Source organism: Odontesthes bonariensis, chromosome 13 (genome assembly GCF_027942865.1).
Source record: "Odontesthes bonariensis isolate fOdoBon6 chromosome 13, fOdoBon6.hap1, whole genome shotgun sequence".
Taxonomy (NCBI): Eukaryota; Metazoa; Chordata; class Actinopteri; order Atheriniformes; family Atherinopsidae; genus Odontesthes; species Odontesthes bonariensis.
In genome coordinates this window covers 10,989,289-11,010,565 of record NC_134518.1, presented here as the reverse complement: position 1 = coordinate 11,010,565, position 21,277 = coordinate 10,989,289, and the positions used below count along the sequence as shown (strand labels likewise).

At 39.7% G+C, this 21,277-nt stretch overlaps 1 protein-coding gene across 3 annotated transcripts in view; it reads left to right on the top strand.

The window, feature by feature from the left end:
* Positions 1 to 21,277, top strand: part of nrg2b (neuregulin 2b) — a 57,091-nt gene that overhangs the window by 7,083 nt on the left and 28,731 nt on the right. For all 3 annotated transcript variants that reach the window (XM_075480934.1, XM_075480935.1, XM_075480933.1), the window contains exon 2: positions 17,387 to 17,549. In XM_075480934.1, the coding sequence (XP_075337049.1) occupies positions 17,387 to 17,549 (163 nt within the window). The remainder of the gene's footprint in view (positions 1 to 17,386; positions 17,550 to 21,277) is intronic.

Sequence of the window (21,277 nt, the reverse complement as noted above, 5' to 3'; positions counted from 1 at the left end):
TTGTCTAAGCAGAGCATTAAACCTCTGCACAAACACACACACACACACACACACACACACACACACACACACACACACACACATGCCAGTTTGCTGTTGCTGCTGTGCTGCAGATGCCCCAGTGTGCTGTCATTAGCAGAGAGATCTGGGGCTGCTATAAATTATGCACACAGAATAACAGAAGGCTGAGGGTTTCTCCACTCTGCTGCTTGTATACGTGTGTCTTTGTGTGTTTTTGTGTGTGTGTAGTGAGAGGATGTATAGACCACATCTGTGCTCATTTATGTTTTTGTCATGTTAGAATGATCTCCTTCCATGTGGTGTGTGTGTTTTAGTGCACTTCTCTGTTGCACAGCTCGTTCCCGATTGTCGAACTCTTGTAGCTACGTGTCCTTCAGTTATTTAGTGTTTGTGTGCCTGCGTGTGTGTGTGTGTGTGTTCTCACTTGTGAATAATGTATCAGCACTCATCTTTTTCAGCAGTCAGCGTTCATAGAAAACTCCAACACATACCTCTTAAAGGGACCAGCCCGTTGCCACATGGTTCAGTTTGTGAATGAGCGAGGTCTTTGTGTAACCCCACTTACACACACACGCACGCACACACACATGCACACACACACGCAAACACACACAGAAGCTCTCAAGCACACACATGCAGATGTACTGAACATGCCACCCACACACTCACGCAGCTTTGGCTGCACACACCCTCCTTACTGCATCAGCAAAGTGGCAAAGTGCTTGTTTCAGACTGGATGGATTTGGCTGTTGCTCTCTCTGCTCCTCTGTGAAGAGTATTTTTTTCCCCTCAGAATTAGATTAGACATCCAATTCAAAACTGAATAATTAGGAATGTTTTTTTTGCCTTGGACTTGCCAGTGTTGCAACTGCAGATAAAACATTTGAAAGTTACAAGTTTGCCACGGTTTCAATAAATCTGAGACGTTTATCTGCTTTCTTGGAAAGCCTTCTTAATCTTTGGCATTCTTCTCCATCAGTAGCCCAGCTCTGCCAGACTCTGAGGAGGCTGGCATCCCTTCAGCATAGCCTGATATCTGTGAAGTAAAAAAAAAAAGAGAATTGAGATCTTCAGCTGGTACTCTGGGTGAAAACTCCTCCCTTTCACGTCCGAGGTGCTTTTTAGCAAAGCGTCCCACTGATGAAATCTGTCTCAGAACTGACACTTTTGTAACAACCTACAAACATGTGGAATCTAATTACTGAGAAAACAATGTATTTTGCTCCTCACACTCCCTGAAAAAGAAAAGGGTTAAAACATTCCTTCTTGTTCTATATCAGGCTATCTTTAGCTCAGAAAGGTGGGCTATCTTTATCTCTCTTTGTTGTGGTGATCTTTGATGCTGATGAGTAGAGTATCTTCATCTGTCTTCTAGATGTCCTCCTCTGTCTCTCTAGATGTAATCACGGAACTGTTATGGGTCTGTGTGAGATTGTGCTGTACACAGGATTTCTTTTTGCATCTTTTATCGTGTGAGGACATGTTTGACTATAGAGGATAAATCCGAATTTCCTATTTTAAAATACCACCAGTTAATTGAAAAGATGTAGAGAAATGTTGCCCAATTCTAACCAATGAAATGGTTTTTCAGGTTCACTTTTTGACTGCTTTGGTCAGTTATGCTTTATACATTTGACTATTTATTGGTTGCGATCCTCATTGTTTCAACCAAAGGTTGCCCTACAGAAAACAACAGCTCAGGGATGGATGGATGGATGGATAGAAAGATGACCATGGAGTAACATTTTGACCAAATACACAAATTTTAGCCCTAACCATTTCCTTTTAAGGTTCTACCCATAACAATTCATGAGTGGAAATGGAGTAGAAATGTACGCAATCACAAGTAGGAGGAAAGTTGAAAAGTACAATGACAGTGGAAAATGTTCAGGAGTCTCAAAGCAGCGCTCTCTGTTTGTGGATTAGCTCTTCTACCTATCACTATCACTATCTATCACTCGCAAGACCTGGGAAGTGGACATCATTAAAAAGACAAATAGAGACGTAGAACGTTGACGTGCTGAAGATTCGCGATGTAAGCTGTATACAGAGTAGAGTAAGGAAAACATGGGACTTTTTTTTAGCCTTCATGTAAAACTGCAGCATTGTGCTTTCAAGGCCATTGTAGCGATATCTTGTTCTGTCATGAGATCAGGCTGATGGTGCACACGAGGCACTTAGTCTAATAGTGCCTCAGGTCAGAGATGGAAACATTTGGTTTTTTCTTTCTTTTCAGAAAAGCAGTTAGCAATTTCATAAAACAGACAAGCTCTTAAATTTAAGTAAAGCTAACTCAAATTGAAATAAATCATGAACTTGCACAAACTGTTTTAGTTGCTTATTCATGTATTTGTGAACTTTCATGGGCTGTTGCTTGTTACCGTATGAAATGTCCCTGGAGTCATTTCTTGTCTTGTCTTGAGTATTTTTTTGGCTAGTCAGGTCCTTAAGTAATGGGACAGTAACGCAATTTCTGTTGTCTAGCCTTTGTACAAATTGATGACAAAGGAATTATGATGCGATGGGAACCTGAACTTTGAGCTTTGATATATACTGCAATAGCTTTTAGGAATTACAGCCATTTAATAGCACTTCTCATACTACAGACCCTTCAGTCGTTGGACAAACAAACATAATTACAAATATAAGGATTGTTTTTCATACTAAAGTTTAAATAATTTTCAGTCAACAACTGTCTGGAACCCCTGCTCATCAACATATTGTGAGTTCCGTCCCTTGAGATGCTTTGCAAAGCCTTTAGTGCAGTCACATTTAGTTGTTGTTTCTTCAAAGGTCTTTCCTGCACTCAGTTTTATTTTCAATCAGTGAAAAGCATGTTCACTCAGGTCGAGGTCAGGTAATCATCTCACCCCTGAAGATCGCTCCTTGCTATAAGGAGTTTTTTGGGTTACTATGTTCTGGATCATTGTCCATCTTAACATTCACGACTCTTGCCAGAAAGTGTAGCTGCATCTTTAAAATTAGTCACATTATTTAGTAGCACCAGTTCTCTGCAGTAGCTCGCCATCTATGGCCATTTCATCATGGTACTTTCACAATGTTGAAGAATTGTGCTGATATGCCGATGAATTTGTATACATGCTTACATTTATTTTACTTCTTCATTCTTTTCACATAGTTTACTTTGTCTCCGTCTCCTCTTTTTAAACAATCGTTTTCCAAAACTGGCCTTTCAGTTATTTGCTGTTACCAGTGGTACAGTACCTCACACACCGGAGGTCTCCTATTATTCTTCAGTACTGCATTTTCTTTACTCTATAGTGTGTCACCTGCAAACCAGCTCATACAGCTCTCCTACTTAAGTTAGAATGCTTGGCTCCTCAGTATTTACACAATACTATTTTAACCATTTCGTAAAACAGTAGAGGTGCCCAAAGCAGGCTGCCTGGGACTAATATAGAAAGATTGAGACATCACTTCGTACATAATCTGCTCTCTTGTTCCTGACGCTGTTCTAATTTCCATAAATTATTGCTGAAAAAACCGATCGTTTTAATTAATTTTTCAGTCGCTTATAATGTACCCTCCCATCACAAACAGACACACTATCTTCTGACTACTGTCAAGAAGAGGTTAAATGTCAAAGGACTGTCCCTCTGTGATTTAAGCACATTTTGTTAAAGACCAGAAATCTGTATATTCACGTTTTTCATGAACATGTCATATTTGCTAAAAAAAAGACATCTGATATATGATAAAGACTTCTTATCAAACAATTAGAAAATACAAAAACAATGTAGGAGTGAGTCTGTGACCATCTCTTCAGCAGATACTGAATGTACAACCTGTTCAGTGAAAGTTGGACTCACAACAAACCTCTTTGTTGCTCGCTCCCTTTGGTAAAAGGCATCACAGGCTGAGCGGCTGATAAGGCAGCATGCAGTGATCACTTTACTGAAGCTACATTACTGGATTCCTGGGATTCAGCTTTAAATGGTAAAACTGGTCCCTCTCACTGCTGTCTAGTGCTGCCAACATGCAAAGATGCCAAGTGAAGATTTTATCCTCAATAAACCTTTTTTCAGTTCAGAGCGAAGCGTAACTTGTAGTGGACACAAAATACTAGAAATACCAGTGGGATTTCATTGCTCAGTAGTACCCGTCAAACAAAGACTCACATCTTCTGTTTTCTGACCTAATCATAAATGGAATTTAGTGCCGTGGGTGCCATTTAAGAGACAACTTCAGGTAAACAAGAAAGAAAACTGGAACTAGGTCGAGCATGTTTTACATGCTGTGCCATTTAACCTGGTGATGGGCCTCTTCTCTGAGCAATAGCTTCTTCTCATTAATGTTTTGTGAGCAGTGAAACAAGATGGCACATAAAATGTTTTAAAGTTTGTCCCTACTATATGATGTAACCATAAAAAACGGAATTAAATTAGAACCTTTAATATTTCCTGTTGTGAAATGCTTCCCTTTATAAGTTGATCACTATTGTAGGATTAAACCACATTTGTTGCATCACATTATTACACTTAGATGCTATATTATTTTTACACACCACACAAGCATGCTATATTGTTTGTTACTTGATTGTAAAGCTTCTAGCTAAAAGTTATAGACCTTCTAGCACTCTGGAAACCTCTTAGTAAACTCCTCCAGAGGGTGTTGAACAGAATATCAGAGGCTGTTTCAGCTACTCATTTGATACAGATTTGACCATCTTAGCTTGTACCTAATTTGTAGAAAGAGGGTGGACGCGTAGCTTGAATGGACTTTTTTAAATTTATTTTCAGAGTGGGGTTATGTGGAGTACTTACGAGTAGTCAGGGTCTTATAAGCTCACAGAGTGGGGATTCAGAGGGTGTGAAGCCAAGCTCATTGCTATGCAGATCAGTGCCACAGAATAGTTCATTTTTTGCCTTTCTAAATCAACTCAAACCTAAAGATTTTCATTGCAGTTCGAGCTGTGAGCCTCAACCCAGACGTTCTGCTGTTGGGAAAGTGTAGTAACACAATAAACAGCTCTCTGAAGTGAAGCAGTGTAAAAATATTCTATTGGTGATAATATATTACATGATAATATGTAGAAGTTATAACATATTATATAAAAATCTAGTTATTGCTTGAAACGCTATGAATTTTATTAGGTTTGAGTTGTTGGCCAAAATTGTGTTTTCCTGATGTCTTCCTTCTCAGCGGGTGTCGGCTTGTCCATCAGGATTAGTTTCTGCTTCTCCAAACTGAGAGCGCTCTGACCGCTGTCAACAGCAGGTAAGACATTGAGTACAACAAAGTAAAACAAAGAGGTAAGAAAAATAAGAAAAATCCCTTCAAATTTGTAGATGCTTTGGCAGGCAGCTGTTTTGTGTCCTGTAGGGTTGCCACATGACACAATCCAAGGCCACTGAGTATAAAACTTTGTAGTTCGTAAAAAATTTAATCGTTTTCTCACCCAAAGCATTAGCAGGTGGGAGCGAAGTAGCAAAGTAGGTAATCACAGAAGTAAGAAAAGTGCAAGGACTCTGGAAAACACGGAACTTCAGTTCTCTCACTTGAAGTTTACTACGTAATATTGTACGCATTTTACAGTCTATCATGTGACCGCTTTGAAAATTAATTAAACTGAAGTCTAAAGCCGTGAAACCTAACAGCATATGGTAGGTAGTAGAATACTACCATAGCTACCAAACTTTCGAATAACCTAACGGACAGATAACAGCTTTACTTGATAGTTTGATCCTATTTTGCTGGTTAACATCTTTTTAGTGGCTTCACTTCTTTTTTTTCTTTTTTTTAGTTCTCAGCACCCTCGTTCAATTTCTCAGCCAAGGGGAGGCCTTCACTGATCAAAGGCGTAGCAGGGGTTCAGCAGGCTCTCATCATCAAATAAGTTAGTGTAGTAGTCTGATGTGTAGAGCTGTGTGTCATCTGTGTATCAGTTGAAAATGACTTTTGTTAACATACAATAGAATATACAGACAAGAAATGGGACAAAGGAAAAAAATGCCATCTTTCTACCAAGTTTGAAAGCTTCTTCTGACAGTGGTCAGTCTATATTTGTTACACGGTCTTTCAAAGAGGCAGTCAGAGACATCATCTCTCTTCTGTAGAGGCTTTACCTCCCTTCAGAGGACAGATGTGATCAATGCCTCAATCCCCTTATCAAGAGAATTGTGGCTGTTAGTCTGCGTTACAGGCCTTCAGTTAATGATGTGTGTGTGTGTGAGAGAGGGGGAGAGAGATGAGTGGTGAGAAATGGTAGGGTGAGGGGTGGAGGATAAGAAGTGGAAGAGGGAGCGGTAAGATAGCAGGATGGATGAGAACAGGAAGGGAGGCGGAGGTGAGAGATGGAACAGAAAGTGTTGAGGAAGAGGGAACAGGATGAGAGAGGAAAATAAAGAAAGAAAGATAAATGGAGGACAGGTGGGGAGCAGAATGACTTGCACACGACTCAGATCCCTGAGTGGGGGGGGGCAGAGAGAATAGCTTTTCCCCACCGTTCTGCCTGCAAGCCCTTCATTAACTATTCATCACTAACTAACTAACTCTATCTATCTATCTATCTATCTATCTATCTATCTATCTATCTATCTATCTATCTATCTATCTATCTATCTATCTATCTATCTATCTATCTATCTATCTATCTATCTATCTATCTATCTATCTATCTATCTATCTATCTATCTATCTATCTATCTATCTATCTATCTATCTATCTATCTATCTATCTAGCTATCTATCTATCTATCTATCTCTTTCTTCTTCTTCCTCTCAGTAACACCTTCTCCCTGAATCTTTCTCTCCTCCTCCCTTGCTTTCTCACACCCACTCCCTTCTCTCTGTATCTCTTACAAAAGGTTTGACTGTACATCTGGTGCGGAAGACTGCCTGTGTGTGTAGTTGTGTGTGTGTTTAGTGAAAGAAAAAGGCCAGATTTCTGTTGAATCTGATGAGTGTATTTGCACCTAAATAGATCTCACTGCTGCCATTTGAACAATGTACTCACCAAAGATAACATACAAAGTCAGCTCAGTCTGCGTGAGTGTCCTGCAAAAAGCAGAGAGGGGGGAAAGGGGATGATTTATTGATAGTCACTCTAGCAACTGTGCACACACACACATCTGCACAGAATGATTTTCTTCATCAGAAGTGGATGTGGCAGTCAAATACATTACTAAGCATTTGTGGCACTCACAGACACACACAGGGTTGCCCTGGGATTGCAGCTGTGCAGAAGTTATATAGATATTTGCAACAACCACCAACCCCCCCATATTTCCCTTTCTCACACAAACACATACACAAACTGGCTTCCCTACTCTTTCTCAATCTTATTTTGCCTTTTCTTTCTGCCTTACATCCTTTCCTCTCTATCTCTCGCGCCCTTCCTGGTTTCCATGGTGACAGCTGTGCGCTGCAGAAATCCCACTGATCGTAGAATGAGATAGAAGGAGCTTCTCTCTTTTGTGCATACACCCACATGCAGGCGTGCTCACACACACGCACCTCAGTTTCATCTTCACATGTACATTTTTATGAATGTACTCTATGTCTTTTCCACACACGTACACACACGCACACACACACACACAAATTTGGCCCATGCGTGCAGGCATGTCGCTGGCCATGGCTTCTCAGGGTGCCATACCTGCCTGCGAACACACCTAATTGGTTTGGCTTCCATATCACTCACTGTTATTGGATCATGCTTTGCAAGAAATTAGATCAATTTTGTTGATGCCTGCTCTGATGGACAGTGAGGCCGAGAGGGAGGAGAGGAGGGAGGGAGCATCAGCTGACCTTGAAAGAAGGACCTCTTGATGGACGGCCGATGAGAGCGCTGGTCACGTGTGATTGGATAGTGAGGCAGCCCGGTCACAGGCTATTGGTCAGATGCTGCCGTCCGTTTGTGGCTCCCTTCCCCACCCCTCTATGCTCTCACTGAAGAGTTCTTCCATCACTCAGTGATACAGACGGCTTGGATCAGCAACTTGCACTGCGCGCACACATCCAGTACACATTTACACTCCGAGATAATCGCACACATGGATCACCCGCAAACAATGAGATTTAGGTGCGCACATTTGTGCACTCTCACACACACTCATGCACATGCAGAATGCTGGAAAACCTCTGTCAGTGTAAACTGCAGCTGCAGAGTTAGGCTTGTTAGGACTTGCTTGGTGCCTGTTCTGTGTGGGATGTGTGAATCTGCTCTAATTGTGTTTGTGCACATGGATCTCAGAGTCTCCTTCACTTTCTCTTTTAAAGCATAATGCAATTTTTTTTGTGCAGGCTTTCATTTTTATTGTTTGCAGTCATAACAGTAATTCTTTATCAAACGGCATCTCAAACGTACCAACGTGAAACGATTTTTCTTTGGATGTTTGCGATTACTGCTGCCAAAATAGGCTAAATCTTCAGGAGGATTTGATGGTGGCCACGAGATCTGTAGCTTATTTGGATGTTCTCCAACTAAATGGCCTACTAGACAGTGGATGGTTAGGCTGAGGCACTCCTTTCATCCCGATCCTAACTCATACTGATATTTATCCTCACTGATGTCAAACAGCAGAAGAAGTGTGACGATGTGTACGACAGGCCACTTGAAAAAAAATAAAAATTGAGGCACTGCGTCTGTAAAGTTGATTTTTTTACTTGGACTTTAGTTTCGCAGTTGAGTGCCGCTATAGCCGCTTCTGTAAAGGGAAGTTCGGGATGGAAGCTTATGCCACGGCTCCATCGTGTTAAACAGCTGGAGAAACTCAAAGTTCTCTCCAACCAAATCAGTTTATAGCTCCTTAGCTGTAAATGCTGCCACAGATGTGATGATTCTCTACCCTCTCAGAGCTTGAGGGCAAAGTTAACAGTGTCTTGATGATTATTTCCAGTGGACCCTAACACCCAAAGTTTGCCCACATTTTCCAACATTCTGTATGTTTTGTGTTTTTTTTTCTTTCTCTCTTTTGTCACTTCCAGTGAGCTTCACAAACCTATTGTGCTAACTTTGCTGCTGACCAGGTAACAGTTATATATGGTAATTTTGTGTAATTATGCTCCTTCTCTGCATCAGTGCAGAATCATTTATATGTGCCTCAAGATGCACTTTGAAATAAAGAGATTTCCACGCCTCTACTTAAACGGTCAGTCGTGGATAATATGTGAATGTGATCCCTTTTGTTTTCAAACCAACTCGGCAGCTTATTGTAATGCAGGTTTTAGTTAATGGTATGTTCAGTACTTGAAACGTTGAATGTATTCCTGTGTTCAGAATCTGGAAGCGTCTGTCTCCATCCCACACGTTCGATTTGTCCTGCCCCATTTATTTCCCATAAATCAGTCACCGTTTGTCCAGCTGATAGTCTGTCTCTGTTCCCCGATTTTGTGCGAGACATTCAATCAACATGTTATCAATCAACCAAACTTTATTTGTGTTGCACCTTTTGAACAAATCAAGTTGTCTGAGATTAGGAAACATGTTGGTGACGTTTAAAAAGAAAAAGGAGTTAACTAAATACTATGATAGTTTACATTAATATCATGTAAAAATAAGAACGTAATAATGTATCATGCACAGAGAAATTTAATGTGGTAAAATTATACAGTGTTTGGAATTTAATCATCAGTCAACATCAATCGAACAATAGAAAAGAAAAAGATAATGATAAAGTCTAATAGACTCTGATATAAAAGACAAAGATAGCGTAAATAAAAACCTATAAAAATATGCTGATACGATTCATAATAAATCTGAAAAAATATATAGGAAAATTAATAAAAATGTGGGAAATGAAATAGAATATTAAAAAAGTCAGCCCGTTGGAGGACTGATAAATGAATGGGAGCGTACGACAAATGGATGGAAGGAGTAACACATCAGCAAATGGAAAGCTTTGAAGCAGGTTGGTCTTCCTACTTTTTTAAGGCATCCGTGTGTTTTGGGTAATTACTGCAGGAAAAATGGAGGTCTAGGCCAAAAAGTGGGGTTTAAATATAAATTCGATTTAAATTTTGAAACATCACGTCACACCTGAATGTACTCTATAGGTGTTCATGTGTTTCTGACACAGATGATAGTTTGAAGATGTGGAGTTAGTACTTTCTCCTCAATATTTACGATTTGGTCTCAGGACATCAAACTGTTGTAGTGTGCAGCGAGGTCGATTGTGTGGAACAGCTTTTAAACCTATTAGTTACCGTTTTTCAACTATAGGAGAACAATGAATATCAATTTATATGGAGCAATCCCCTCTAAATTTATCTTCAAGATAATGATGATGAACTGAAGGCTTTGATGTCTAATTAAAATAACCTTTACAATAAACAAATCATTTTAATATCCCACAGTCTTTATCATACACAATGGACACGGTTTTTAGTTGATAAAGTGTAATGAAGGACAAACTCATTAGTATCTTTGAATACCCAAAGCGACCAATGCTTGAAATTAGTTCAAATCATAGAGGGATTTTGTACTGACTCACACTGTCACACTCATAATAAAGATGGATGTCACATCCATGAAGGTTAATTTCTGGTTTTCAGCAAACATTCTCAGGTTGACAAAGCCTCTGCGTTGCCAGAGGACAGGATCCCAGAGAGGAATGAGCTCATTGGCAACTAGGTTGACCTCTGGCAGCTGCATCAGGCTGACTTTCTCTGCTCACATTCACACTTACCTTCATGAAAGTCTGAAAGTCTCACCTCAGACTAACCAGGCAACAAAAAGTCCAAAAGTCTCTCTTTGGAAAAACAAACAAACAACCGATGTAGCTGTTGGATTTATTTGAAGCAGTTTTAAAAGGCTTGTTGTGTAAGGAAAGCCCCCCCTGTAAATCTATGACTAAATCTAAATTAGCTTCAGGACAGTCAAATATGTCATGTTGCATACATTTCTAATGAAGTTAAATGTGATTCGATGAATATGTCTCTGGTTGTTTTTCTTCATATGTACATCCCTCATTTCCTTCTCGTGGGTATATGCCTGAGGAAGAGCGGGACTGGTTGAAATGTCGCAAATACAATTAAAGGAAGCTGTGCCTCCAGTGTACAGATAGACCTGTTAATGCAATCACGTTCAACAGCAGGAAATGTTTCAGCGACATAAAATACACATGGCAATAATTCTTAGCAGGCTCTCTATATTAAAGCGGTGTTCATCAATTATATGAAAAGAAATATAATAGATTATATAACCCATAACCCAGAGATAACCCATCTCTGCCTACAAGCCAGTGGTCTATTGTTGTGGTTCAGAAACCACACATTTCTGTATTTAAACATAATCTTTACCTAACCAGCAGCAGATATAACAAATTAAATATAGATTTTCAAAAATGTTCATGTTTAATTTATATACAAGATAGATAATATACAATATTTTGAACTTTAATACAGCAGTCAACAATTACTTGCTGTGTAAAGATACAAAGCTATTCTTCCTCTGTGTGTGGCATTTGTGTGTGCATGTTAGTGCATGTGAGCTCCTGTGGTGCAGAGAGTTCATTTGAAATCGGTCTTCTCGACTTTCCTCGTCCTACTGAATAAATCGCATTTAATGCGTCAACAAACAAGAATCAACATTGATCTGGCTCTCGTGAAATGATAAGCATAAAGAGCTGCTGAAGGGCTCCGAGTTTGGTTTTGATTTTGGTCTGATTTTCTGGTGCAACATCTAGTCCTCTATGTTGTGCTTTTAATTACATGTCCCCACTTTCTTTCTGCACACCATGTTACAGGTATCTCTCTTACCATCACCATATAAAACTATTAGGACAGTATTGAGAGATTCTTCCACCTCTATGTAGTACTGGTCTAAGCCTGACTAATAGAACTCCTGTTCTACTTGTGTAGTTAAAGCACAGATATGACAGTGACAACAGTCAGTATAACTCTCAGTAATAAGGTGAGAAAGAGTTTCTGCCATGTGGAAACAGGACTGAGTAGAAGCTGGCTCTGTACTTGTCTTGCGAAAGACCAACTGAGATACTTTGAAGGGATTAACAGCCTGACTGTTAACAACGCTGAATGTATTGTCATACAGGCTGTCCTCTCCCTCTCCTCCAATGTGTCTCAACCTCCTACTCTTGTGTGTTTTGCCAAGCTTCAGAAATATATTTTAATCTCCTGAGACCTACATTTCATTGAAACACTTCTCAAGATTGACTCCCACACATATTTTAAATGAACTCTGGTTTTGGCTAAGTCATCATTTCTGAAGGTTTTTCCCAGTGCTGCATTGCCTCAGTGTAATCATACATGTTAAAAACTAAAGCCAGTGTATGCTTTTTCCGACTTTGGTACAGGATTTTACTAATGATGGTTGACTGATTTTCTGAAAGGAAAAGTCAAATCTGTATATTTGCAAGACTTTTTACATACATATCTGACTGTTGTGTGATTTGTGTCCCCATGCTTCGTCTTCTTTCTTGTGTTTGGTGCCATTTTGAGTTCATTTACACTTCTAATGTATTTCCTGACTGTGAAGCACTTTGCAACTTGCTTTTGAAAAGTGCAGTGCAAACAAAGATTATTATTCTCTGAGGTATTTTGTCACTGTGAAACTAAATGTCAGATCTGTGCTGCTGGAATTAGCCTAATGTTGCCCCTCCCACTGTAAAATCTCATCTCTTGTCCACATATGGTACATTGTTATTAGATTACAGTTCCCATGATTTCCTAATTGTCTCCTGCAAAATATCCAAAGCAAAATGCTGGATGAAAACAGCGAGCAGGCTGCTCAGTGCTCCTACAGAAAACAATTTGTCATAACTGGAATAAAGAGAGTGAATGGGGGAGGTCTGATTTGATGCATTTTTGTGAAAATAATAAAGAATCCTGGTAACTGTTCTTTATTGTACGCTTTATTGTAAGTTTCATGAAATGATTTCTAGCAAACACTATCCTCCTATAGGTTGGGATTTAGGTCCCACTTCAGCAGTTATTAATCCCCTAAAACCTCATCTGTATTCCTTAGAATCATACATTTCAAAGTCTTTTGAGAAAACATCTCATTGCCTCAAAATGGCTTTGAAATGACTCTAATCCTTTTCCTTCGTCAGAAAAATGGGGATCTATCTATGAGTATATTAAATTGACTCCCACCTACATATCCAGCCACCAGTAGCAAACTAATGCCCTCTTGCTTGGCCAAGCTCGTCCTAATGGCTAACCCTTGCTTTAGCTTGCGCTAGCTTTTCTTTTCATTAGTTCCTGTCAACGTATGCAAAGTAGTTTGATTCCTCCGTGCAGATTCGGTGCAGAGATCCTCAGCAATAGCACTGATGGCCAATTTAGCTTATAATGTCTTGTAACACCTAAAAGCATATTCTGGATAAAAGATGAAAAACTAAATATTTAGCAGAGGGTGACTTTAAAAAGGAATGAAATACAGTATGTGATTTAAATTTTTTTTCTCTGCACTTTTCTGTGTAAATGAATGATCTTACAACAGATGCTGTGAGATGCCTGCATTTCTTTGGAATTTTATTTTCTGTTGATGTGCTTCCTGACGACATCACTGTCAAGTTTCTTTCTTTTTGCAGATAGAAAATCCTAAACGGAGATATAGATGTATTATTTTAACCTTGCTAACACGACTTTTTACGTGTTTGTTGTTAAAAGAAGAGGGGATGCTACATAGTGGTAAAATGGCCCAACTTGATGTTTTTTTTTTAGATGTGTTGCCGCCATCAAATTCAAGATAAGCTAATAGTTTTCAAGAAATAGTAAAAATGGTCTCACTTTCACCATTTGATCATTTTTATTGTGAACAAAATATTGATTTGTGGGCTCTGCAAATCATCACCTTTTGTTTCTGTTTACATAGCACACAGCTTCCCAGCATCTTTGGAATTGGGGTTTAATACATATTTCGATGCTGAAGTGAGGATTTCTGAAAGTGAACCTGTGCATCTGGGTGTGTGTGTGTGTGTGTGTGTGTGTGTGTGTGTGTGTGTGAACGATAATGAAACAACATGTCAACCATTGCAGCAGTGCAGCTCATTGATGTTTTTAATGGTTTTATGACAACACTAGAGCTCAGAATGACACATATCAAACTTTGGACAGACAAACACACACACGCAGACAGATCTTCTTAGCAGGATAACACCATTGACAGCATAGACATTTTGAATGTATTTGTTGAAAAATAAAATCTCTCCAGTTATTTTTTCCAGTTATTTTCGCCCACCTAACCTGCAGTGATTGACTCATCTAATAACAAAGTGGCAGAGAGGGGTAGCTGCTTGGAGCTGTGAACATTTTGTAAGTGCTCAGAGCAGCCAAGTCAACATCTGTCATGCTGATCAAGCAGTCCGGCCGATTCACAGTAAAAATCTGTCACTTCTCAAATTCAGCTTACCTGACTTCGACCGTGAAGGTTTGAGTTTCAAAATGCAAAATGGATTTCACTGAATTTGGCCTCACAGCTCTGCTTCAGTTTCTGAAAAGAAATTAATGCTGGTGACCAAGTTTACGAAGATGTATTGAATGAGGAGAAGTCTAGAAAAAGACAGCTGTTTATGTGGACCAAAAAACCAAATGTTTCCTGTCACTGTGCATCTAAACTATATTTTAAAAAAAGCTATTTAGGAAACTTTTAAGAAAAATTTAGCAAAACAAGACTGGTTTGTGATGGACACCTTTTTTTGTTGGAGGCTTCAGAGGAGTTGGAACATCTCGATTTCATTTTTCTTTCATCCATTTCTGAAAAATAAATTCAGTAAGGAGCTGTATCCCACCTGTCTTTGCCTGAGACTCTCATCCACAGGCTCCTAGTCTGCTCCTGGAAGGGGGACCGAGTGAACAGAGCTGCTGGTCTAGTTTTACTCTCGCGTTGTTTGGAAAAAGCAGGAGAATGAGACCTGTGTGCTTTTGAGTTTGCAGCTCCATTTTAGAGTAGCAGACGTGCAAATATTGTTTGAAGGGTATGACATGAATCCACTGTGCAAGCTTTTTGTTCCAACAGATTAGCAGGCAGGCCTATTTTCCACATTTTCCCTATTTTTTCAATCTCTAATCCAAATGATTTCACACAGAAATAATTTGTTCATGTAAACATGGCAAATTTGGACTGAATGTAGGCCATTCATCATGATCACCTCCTGCTTGGAAATCCTCAACTATGTCCCGCATACATATGAGAGAAAGACACAGAGACATTAAAACTGGACAAGCAGAACAGGATGTTTGATTTCTTTTTGTTAGCTTGACAAGACGTACACATACATGTAGACCAACGCTTTCTGATATTAAAGGAGACATAATATGCCCTTTTTTCCACTAGCTGACACAACTTTCTGAGGTCTTAATGAAATGTCTGTGACATCCTTTGGTCAAAACTACAGTAAGCAGCCCATTTTTCCATCCAATAATTTACAGATCTATTCCAGGATAATTTTAAAGACGTGGAGTGACCCACCTCTTTTGAGATCTGTAAGTACATACAGTAATAACCTTTGGAGCATGTCGTTATAGTATGAGAAAACATACAGTAAGTAACCTGAGAGCTCATACCACACACCAAACAAGAAAACAAGAAAATTCTTCACTGGCAATATTACTCTCCAATACTTTCATTTCCCACGTCTGCAATCTAACCAAAGACAGCTGGCTGTCTGATTCCTCTCTAAGGCACAAACTCATCATGAGTCATATGTTAAACTGTTGCCGGCCAGTTAATAACACCATTGAGAACTCACTAATCCTAAATCCTCTGTCAAATATCAGTTCTATAAGCTTTTGACTTCACTGTCTCGCCATTCGTCTTTGTTTTGTTTTTTTGTTTTTTTTGTTTTTTTTCAGTTTTTAGCTGCTAACATTAAAACTGTTGCTTTTATGGTCAATGTTTCACTAATGTTTCTTTTTGTAACCGCTGCTGAACTCACTGAGTTACAAAATGCAAAATGGCTCAGATTTCAGTAAAGTCAGGTTTCCTTTTTAGGATTTAAAACAGCAAACAAAGTGAGGGTAGAGCATTAACAGCTCATGTATTTCTTCAGTAACCGTAACTATATGAATAATAATGAGATTTGATGTTAAAAGCAAAGCAACAAGCAAGAGCAAAAGTGTTTTACCTTTCCTCTCCCATCACACGGCCAATGCAGCATAATCTGAAGTTGAAGTCGGGTGATACAGAGGGAGGAGATGGAATAAATCTGTGGAGTGATGTAACTTTACCCTGCAAATCTGAACAGCTCACTCAGTGACACGTTTTCAAATATATAGGGCCCAAAACCCAGAAAGCCCCCCAAAAAATTGCCAGGATTGTGTTTTTTTTCTGAGTTGGCAGTGATGTCAGATACCCAGATATATGCTCTCAAGCACAGAAAAAAGTGACCCCCCCCCCCCCCCCCCAGCACACACACCATATATCCTCTTTGATGTACAAAGTGTATCTACTGCATCTATATGAGGAGAAATGGAAGCTGCAGCAGAGGAGCTCTGAGCTTGCACAACAGTTGTCTTGTGTTTGATCAAGCGTGTCCTAGCACTACTCTGTGTGAGTGTTTGCGTGTGTATATACGTGTGTTTGGCCCTTATTAGCGCACAGAGGCATGTGGGTGAAATCACATGCTCTGTGTGTGTGTGTGTGTCCATGCATGCGTGTATCTATGGTTTGAGATGGTGCTGAGCTGTCTCTTTGCTTTAGCTCGTGCGTGCTCGTGTTGCCTGCGCTGGTGTCAGTGATGCAGTCTGTTGTAGTTTTTAAGGAGAGAAGAGAGAGTGTGAAAGTCTCCAGGGACAGATGAAGCACATGTACACACACACATTCACACACACATTGCTCCATTGTGAAAATCTACTGCAGAGTTTCTGAGACAGGGTTCTTTTTTTTTTCCTTTTCTGTAAGCTTTCTGTTTGTGTTTTGCTTTTCAGGACTCACACCTCACTCAGGTGCTTTTCCTCTGTGCATGTCTATGTTTGTGAGGACCAGTTTGACTTTTTAGGGCCTTTGGAGTGAGGGCATTTTGGCCAGGCTTTCACTGCGGGACACCGCTTCAAAGGGTTGTTTGAAGGTTAAACATTGATTTTTGGTTTTGGGTTCTAATTAACTTTAAGCCCAGGTTGTGGAGCCGGGAATACATGTGTGTGTGTACGTGTGCGTGTTCTTGGTGAAATGGAATGGAGTTTTCCTCTGTTCCTCTGTTTCCTCAGGTTTTGACCTCAGCATCTGAACCTTCTCTAAAACCGTTTGCTTCACATAATCACACACACACACACACACACACACACACAAAGGCACTCACACAATTAAAAACATGGATTAATTGAATGTCTTTAGCTAATTTCCATAATGCAAGCTTTGAATTTTCTTTCCACGCCCCTTACTTTTCCTATCTCTGTCCCCCTCTCAATCTGTCCTTCTGTCTCTGTGTCCCACAATGTCCAGCTTCTGCTCCTAAGCTGCGACAGATGCGAGGCCAGTCTCTGATGGAAGGGGACAAGCTGTACTTGAAGTGTGAGGCGTCGGGGAATCCCAGCCCTTCCTTCCGCTGGTACAAAGATGGACATGAGCTTCAGAAAGGCAGAGATCTCAAAATAAAAACCAACAAGTGAGTCTTTCAGACTTTTTATTTTCATCTGTCCACACTCATGTGGACTAGGGCATTTCATCAGTACATTCTATAACAGCGTCATAAAGCTTGGAGCTTTGATTTGGTGACACTTGGCAATTTCATCTTGAGCTAGACCTGTGGCTATTGGTAGAAAGTAAGACTCGTACTTCCTGCCACAAAAATTCAATGCGTCAAACTTAAATTGTTGAGGTTGTCATAAAAGGTGTTGCTGGGCAGTATTAAAGACAGTCTTAGCACCCTATCTTACAATGTTATCAATGATATCTTCTGTGAAAATGCGCTAAAATCCTTCTGTACTCTACTTACCCATCATCAAACAGACATTAGCATTTATCTGGTGAGTGTAGTATAGAGCTTAGTGGCTAAATGCTACAGATGTTTCCCTGAGGGGATGTAGGAGATCAAAGGTAATGCTCAAGATGAGTGTGTATTATAAAAAGTTGTCAAATTAGCTCATTAAGTTTGACTCATTTTGTATTATCATGACCTTTCGAATTGAACTTATTGATGAAATATTCTCTGATCCATATTGACTGAATAACTGTCCACTGTGTGTTCGATCCAGTGTCAACTGTGTAGAACGGACTTGTCAGCAAATCAAGTGAGTGATAACGTGGCTCATAGTCCACAGTTTGTTTTAATGTAGCTGTAAAGCTTCTTTGTATGGTGGAGCTCAACAGGTTCAGATATTTAATGTTTTATCTCAGCTGAATATCTTTAATCTATTCTACACTGCGTTCCAGTCAAAATGGTTCACTTTGCCAAATAATGTTGATTCAATTCAGTCTTGTCTGGATTTAATTTTTGGAAATTAAAAAAAGGGCAGCATAAACTTGACTGACCACTTAAAGGTGGGGTAGGGGTTCTTTTTCTGGAACATTTTTTTACATATTGCTTGAAATACTCTTCACACCCCCATTGCAACCAATTAATTAAAAGTTTTGACACAAATATGAAAAGTTTTAGTGGCCTCTAGAACCTACAATCTAGGAAAAACACTATCCAATCATACTGAACGGACCGTTAACAATGATTGGATTCTGATGCCGTCTATCAAACTGCAATCTGCTCCTCCCTCCCCCTCCTTCCCCCTGTGCGTGTACCCTGCTCCGTGAACGAATTACGCGTCCAGAAGCTTGGCAGGAAGCTAAACTAGAGCCAGCTTGGCTAGCACCTAGCATTATTAAACGTATAGTTAGCATAAACTAAATACTAAATACTAACGATCGATGCTTGCTGTCAGAACAGCGCTCGTGCACCTTCGTGCTCGTGCGCGTTCATGTACTCTAGAGGCGTGCCTTCGGGGGAAAGTGAAGAAAAGGGTTGGGACTTTTTACCTGTGTATTTTCAAAATGCAGCTTCGCTGGACTCAAAATCCAGGATCTCCTACCCTACCTTTAATTATTGATATCCCGTCAGTTGTCCATGATCCTACCTTTTTTCGGCATTAATGGAGTATTTTTTTTTTTTTTTAAACATATATTTATTGGTTTTTCATGTTAATATAACAACATCCAAAGAACATGTAAAGATACAACATACCTGTAAGTTTTTCATTTTCATACAGTTTACTATGGGAAAAACAGATTTTTAAGGTAATCTTATCTGCAGTCACACATCTATTGTGATCATGTGCATGTTCAGATTGCTTTATTTCACGTTATCATTCAGGGGTTAAAAAAGATACAATAAACTGCAGTAATTAGACAGCAAATTACTGTGCAATGAATATGAAATAATGAAAATAATAAAAAATAAACAAGTAAATAAACACATATATAAATAAGAATAATAATAATAATAATAATAACAAATAAAAAAAGGGTTACAGCTTGCACTCCCAATGAATAATTAAATAATTTTCATTATCTCATTCTCCCTCCCTCAACAGTTCCAGAAATATCCTCCAAATATCATAAAATTAAGAAGCCCTCTTTCTAACAATATAGGTCAGTTTCTCAAGAGCCAAACTCGATGTTAAGTTATTTAACCAGTGGGTAATGGCCCTGTCACACTGTTGCGTATGAGAGAAGCGTATGAGTTGCGTATGAAAATTAATAATATAATTTTCATACGCACGAAAAGTCCTTGAAAATAAAGAATGACTAGCGTATGAGTAGCATATGAACTGCGCATGCCCAGCGTACGTTTCAACGCGCCTATATCAGCAGCCTTTCCACATTGCTCCATTATTGCAGTAGACGACGCGCTATCAACATCTCTGGAGACATTCATCTCGATCATGCCTCCCAAGAAGCAATCGTCGTTTGCCCGGGCCCTGGGCCGAAAAGGCAAAAAAAACACAAGAATCATTCTCACCCAAACCTGCTGAAATGCCTGATGCACCTGCGGCTGATGAGTTACATGCTTCTGAGCGATCAAGATCCCCAACTCCTCCTCCTGACCGCTCCCGTGAATCGTCGGTTGCCTGCCGCCTCCATCTCCGCCCGTCTTGCGGAGATGGAGGCGGCAGACGGGCGGAGGCTATAAATACGCTAGCTGTACGGTACACCTTCATGCCAACATATGGCAATTTATGTCCAGCGTTCTCGACCTATCACTAACGTACCTATATCGTACCTCTAGCGTATTCAGCGTATGCTTAGCGTATTAACCATACGCACAAAAGTTTTGAGCATGTTCAAAAATTTATTTCTGCCTCAGCGTATGCCAACGTATGCCAGCGTGCTTGAAACGTATACAACCTATGCCTAACGTTCCCCTGGCGTATGTCAGCGTATACCAGCGTATGAGTGATAATTTTCATACGCAACTCATATGCTTCTCTCATACGCAACAGTGTGACAGGGCCTTAAAAGAGGGGCAACCACCATTCTTCCAGCATAATGCAATACAGCGTTTGGCCTGCAATAAACAAAGGTCAACCATTTTTCTTTCCTTACAAGGTAAAGAACAGTCATCTGGATAAATGCCTAAAATACATACCTTAGGGCATAAAAATATAGGGTAAGTTGTGATCTGAGAGATATACTTTAACTGAGCTCCAAAATTTTTTAATCTCTTCACATTTCCATAAACAGTGATATAATGTACCTCATGGAGTATTTTCTTTTTATTTCAATATCAGCTATCAGCACAGATTCATTACCTCTGTCTGACAGCGTTCAAATATCACTCTAATCTGATTGTGCAGTTTGGTATATCAACAGGAAAATAATCAGTAGCAGGATTTTTTTCTCTGCAAAGAATACTTCCTGTGAGTTTGGATGCTGTGTGTGATTTTCCGGAAAGTTGAAGAGCGAGAAAATATTGTAGTGAACATTGTGCTTCTTGTGTGGCGTGATGTGAGACGAGTGGGCTTTCCTGCGTGTGGCCCAGGACACATTTGCTTTCACACTGTTATAAGAATAAGAATGTGGACACAAGTGGCATATAACACTTCTCACTGTGGCCAGAGAGAGCCGAAATGAATACACACCTGTGTTCACACCTTTATTTAGTTGCATTTAGTCAGTTTGTGATCTGATCACCCAAGATGCATGTTGACACAGATTAAAGAGTGTATATTGCACTAACTTGTGGTTATTGTCTCTCCAGGCTCAATTGCCCAAACGACTTAACGTCAGCTTTCCAGTCTACAAATGTACACTTATCACATGTGTTCAAAATATAACATGCCCTATAGACATAATTGGGACTTCAAAGTGGCCAAAATTCTCTTTAAACAAACCAAAGTTCACGAG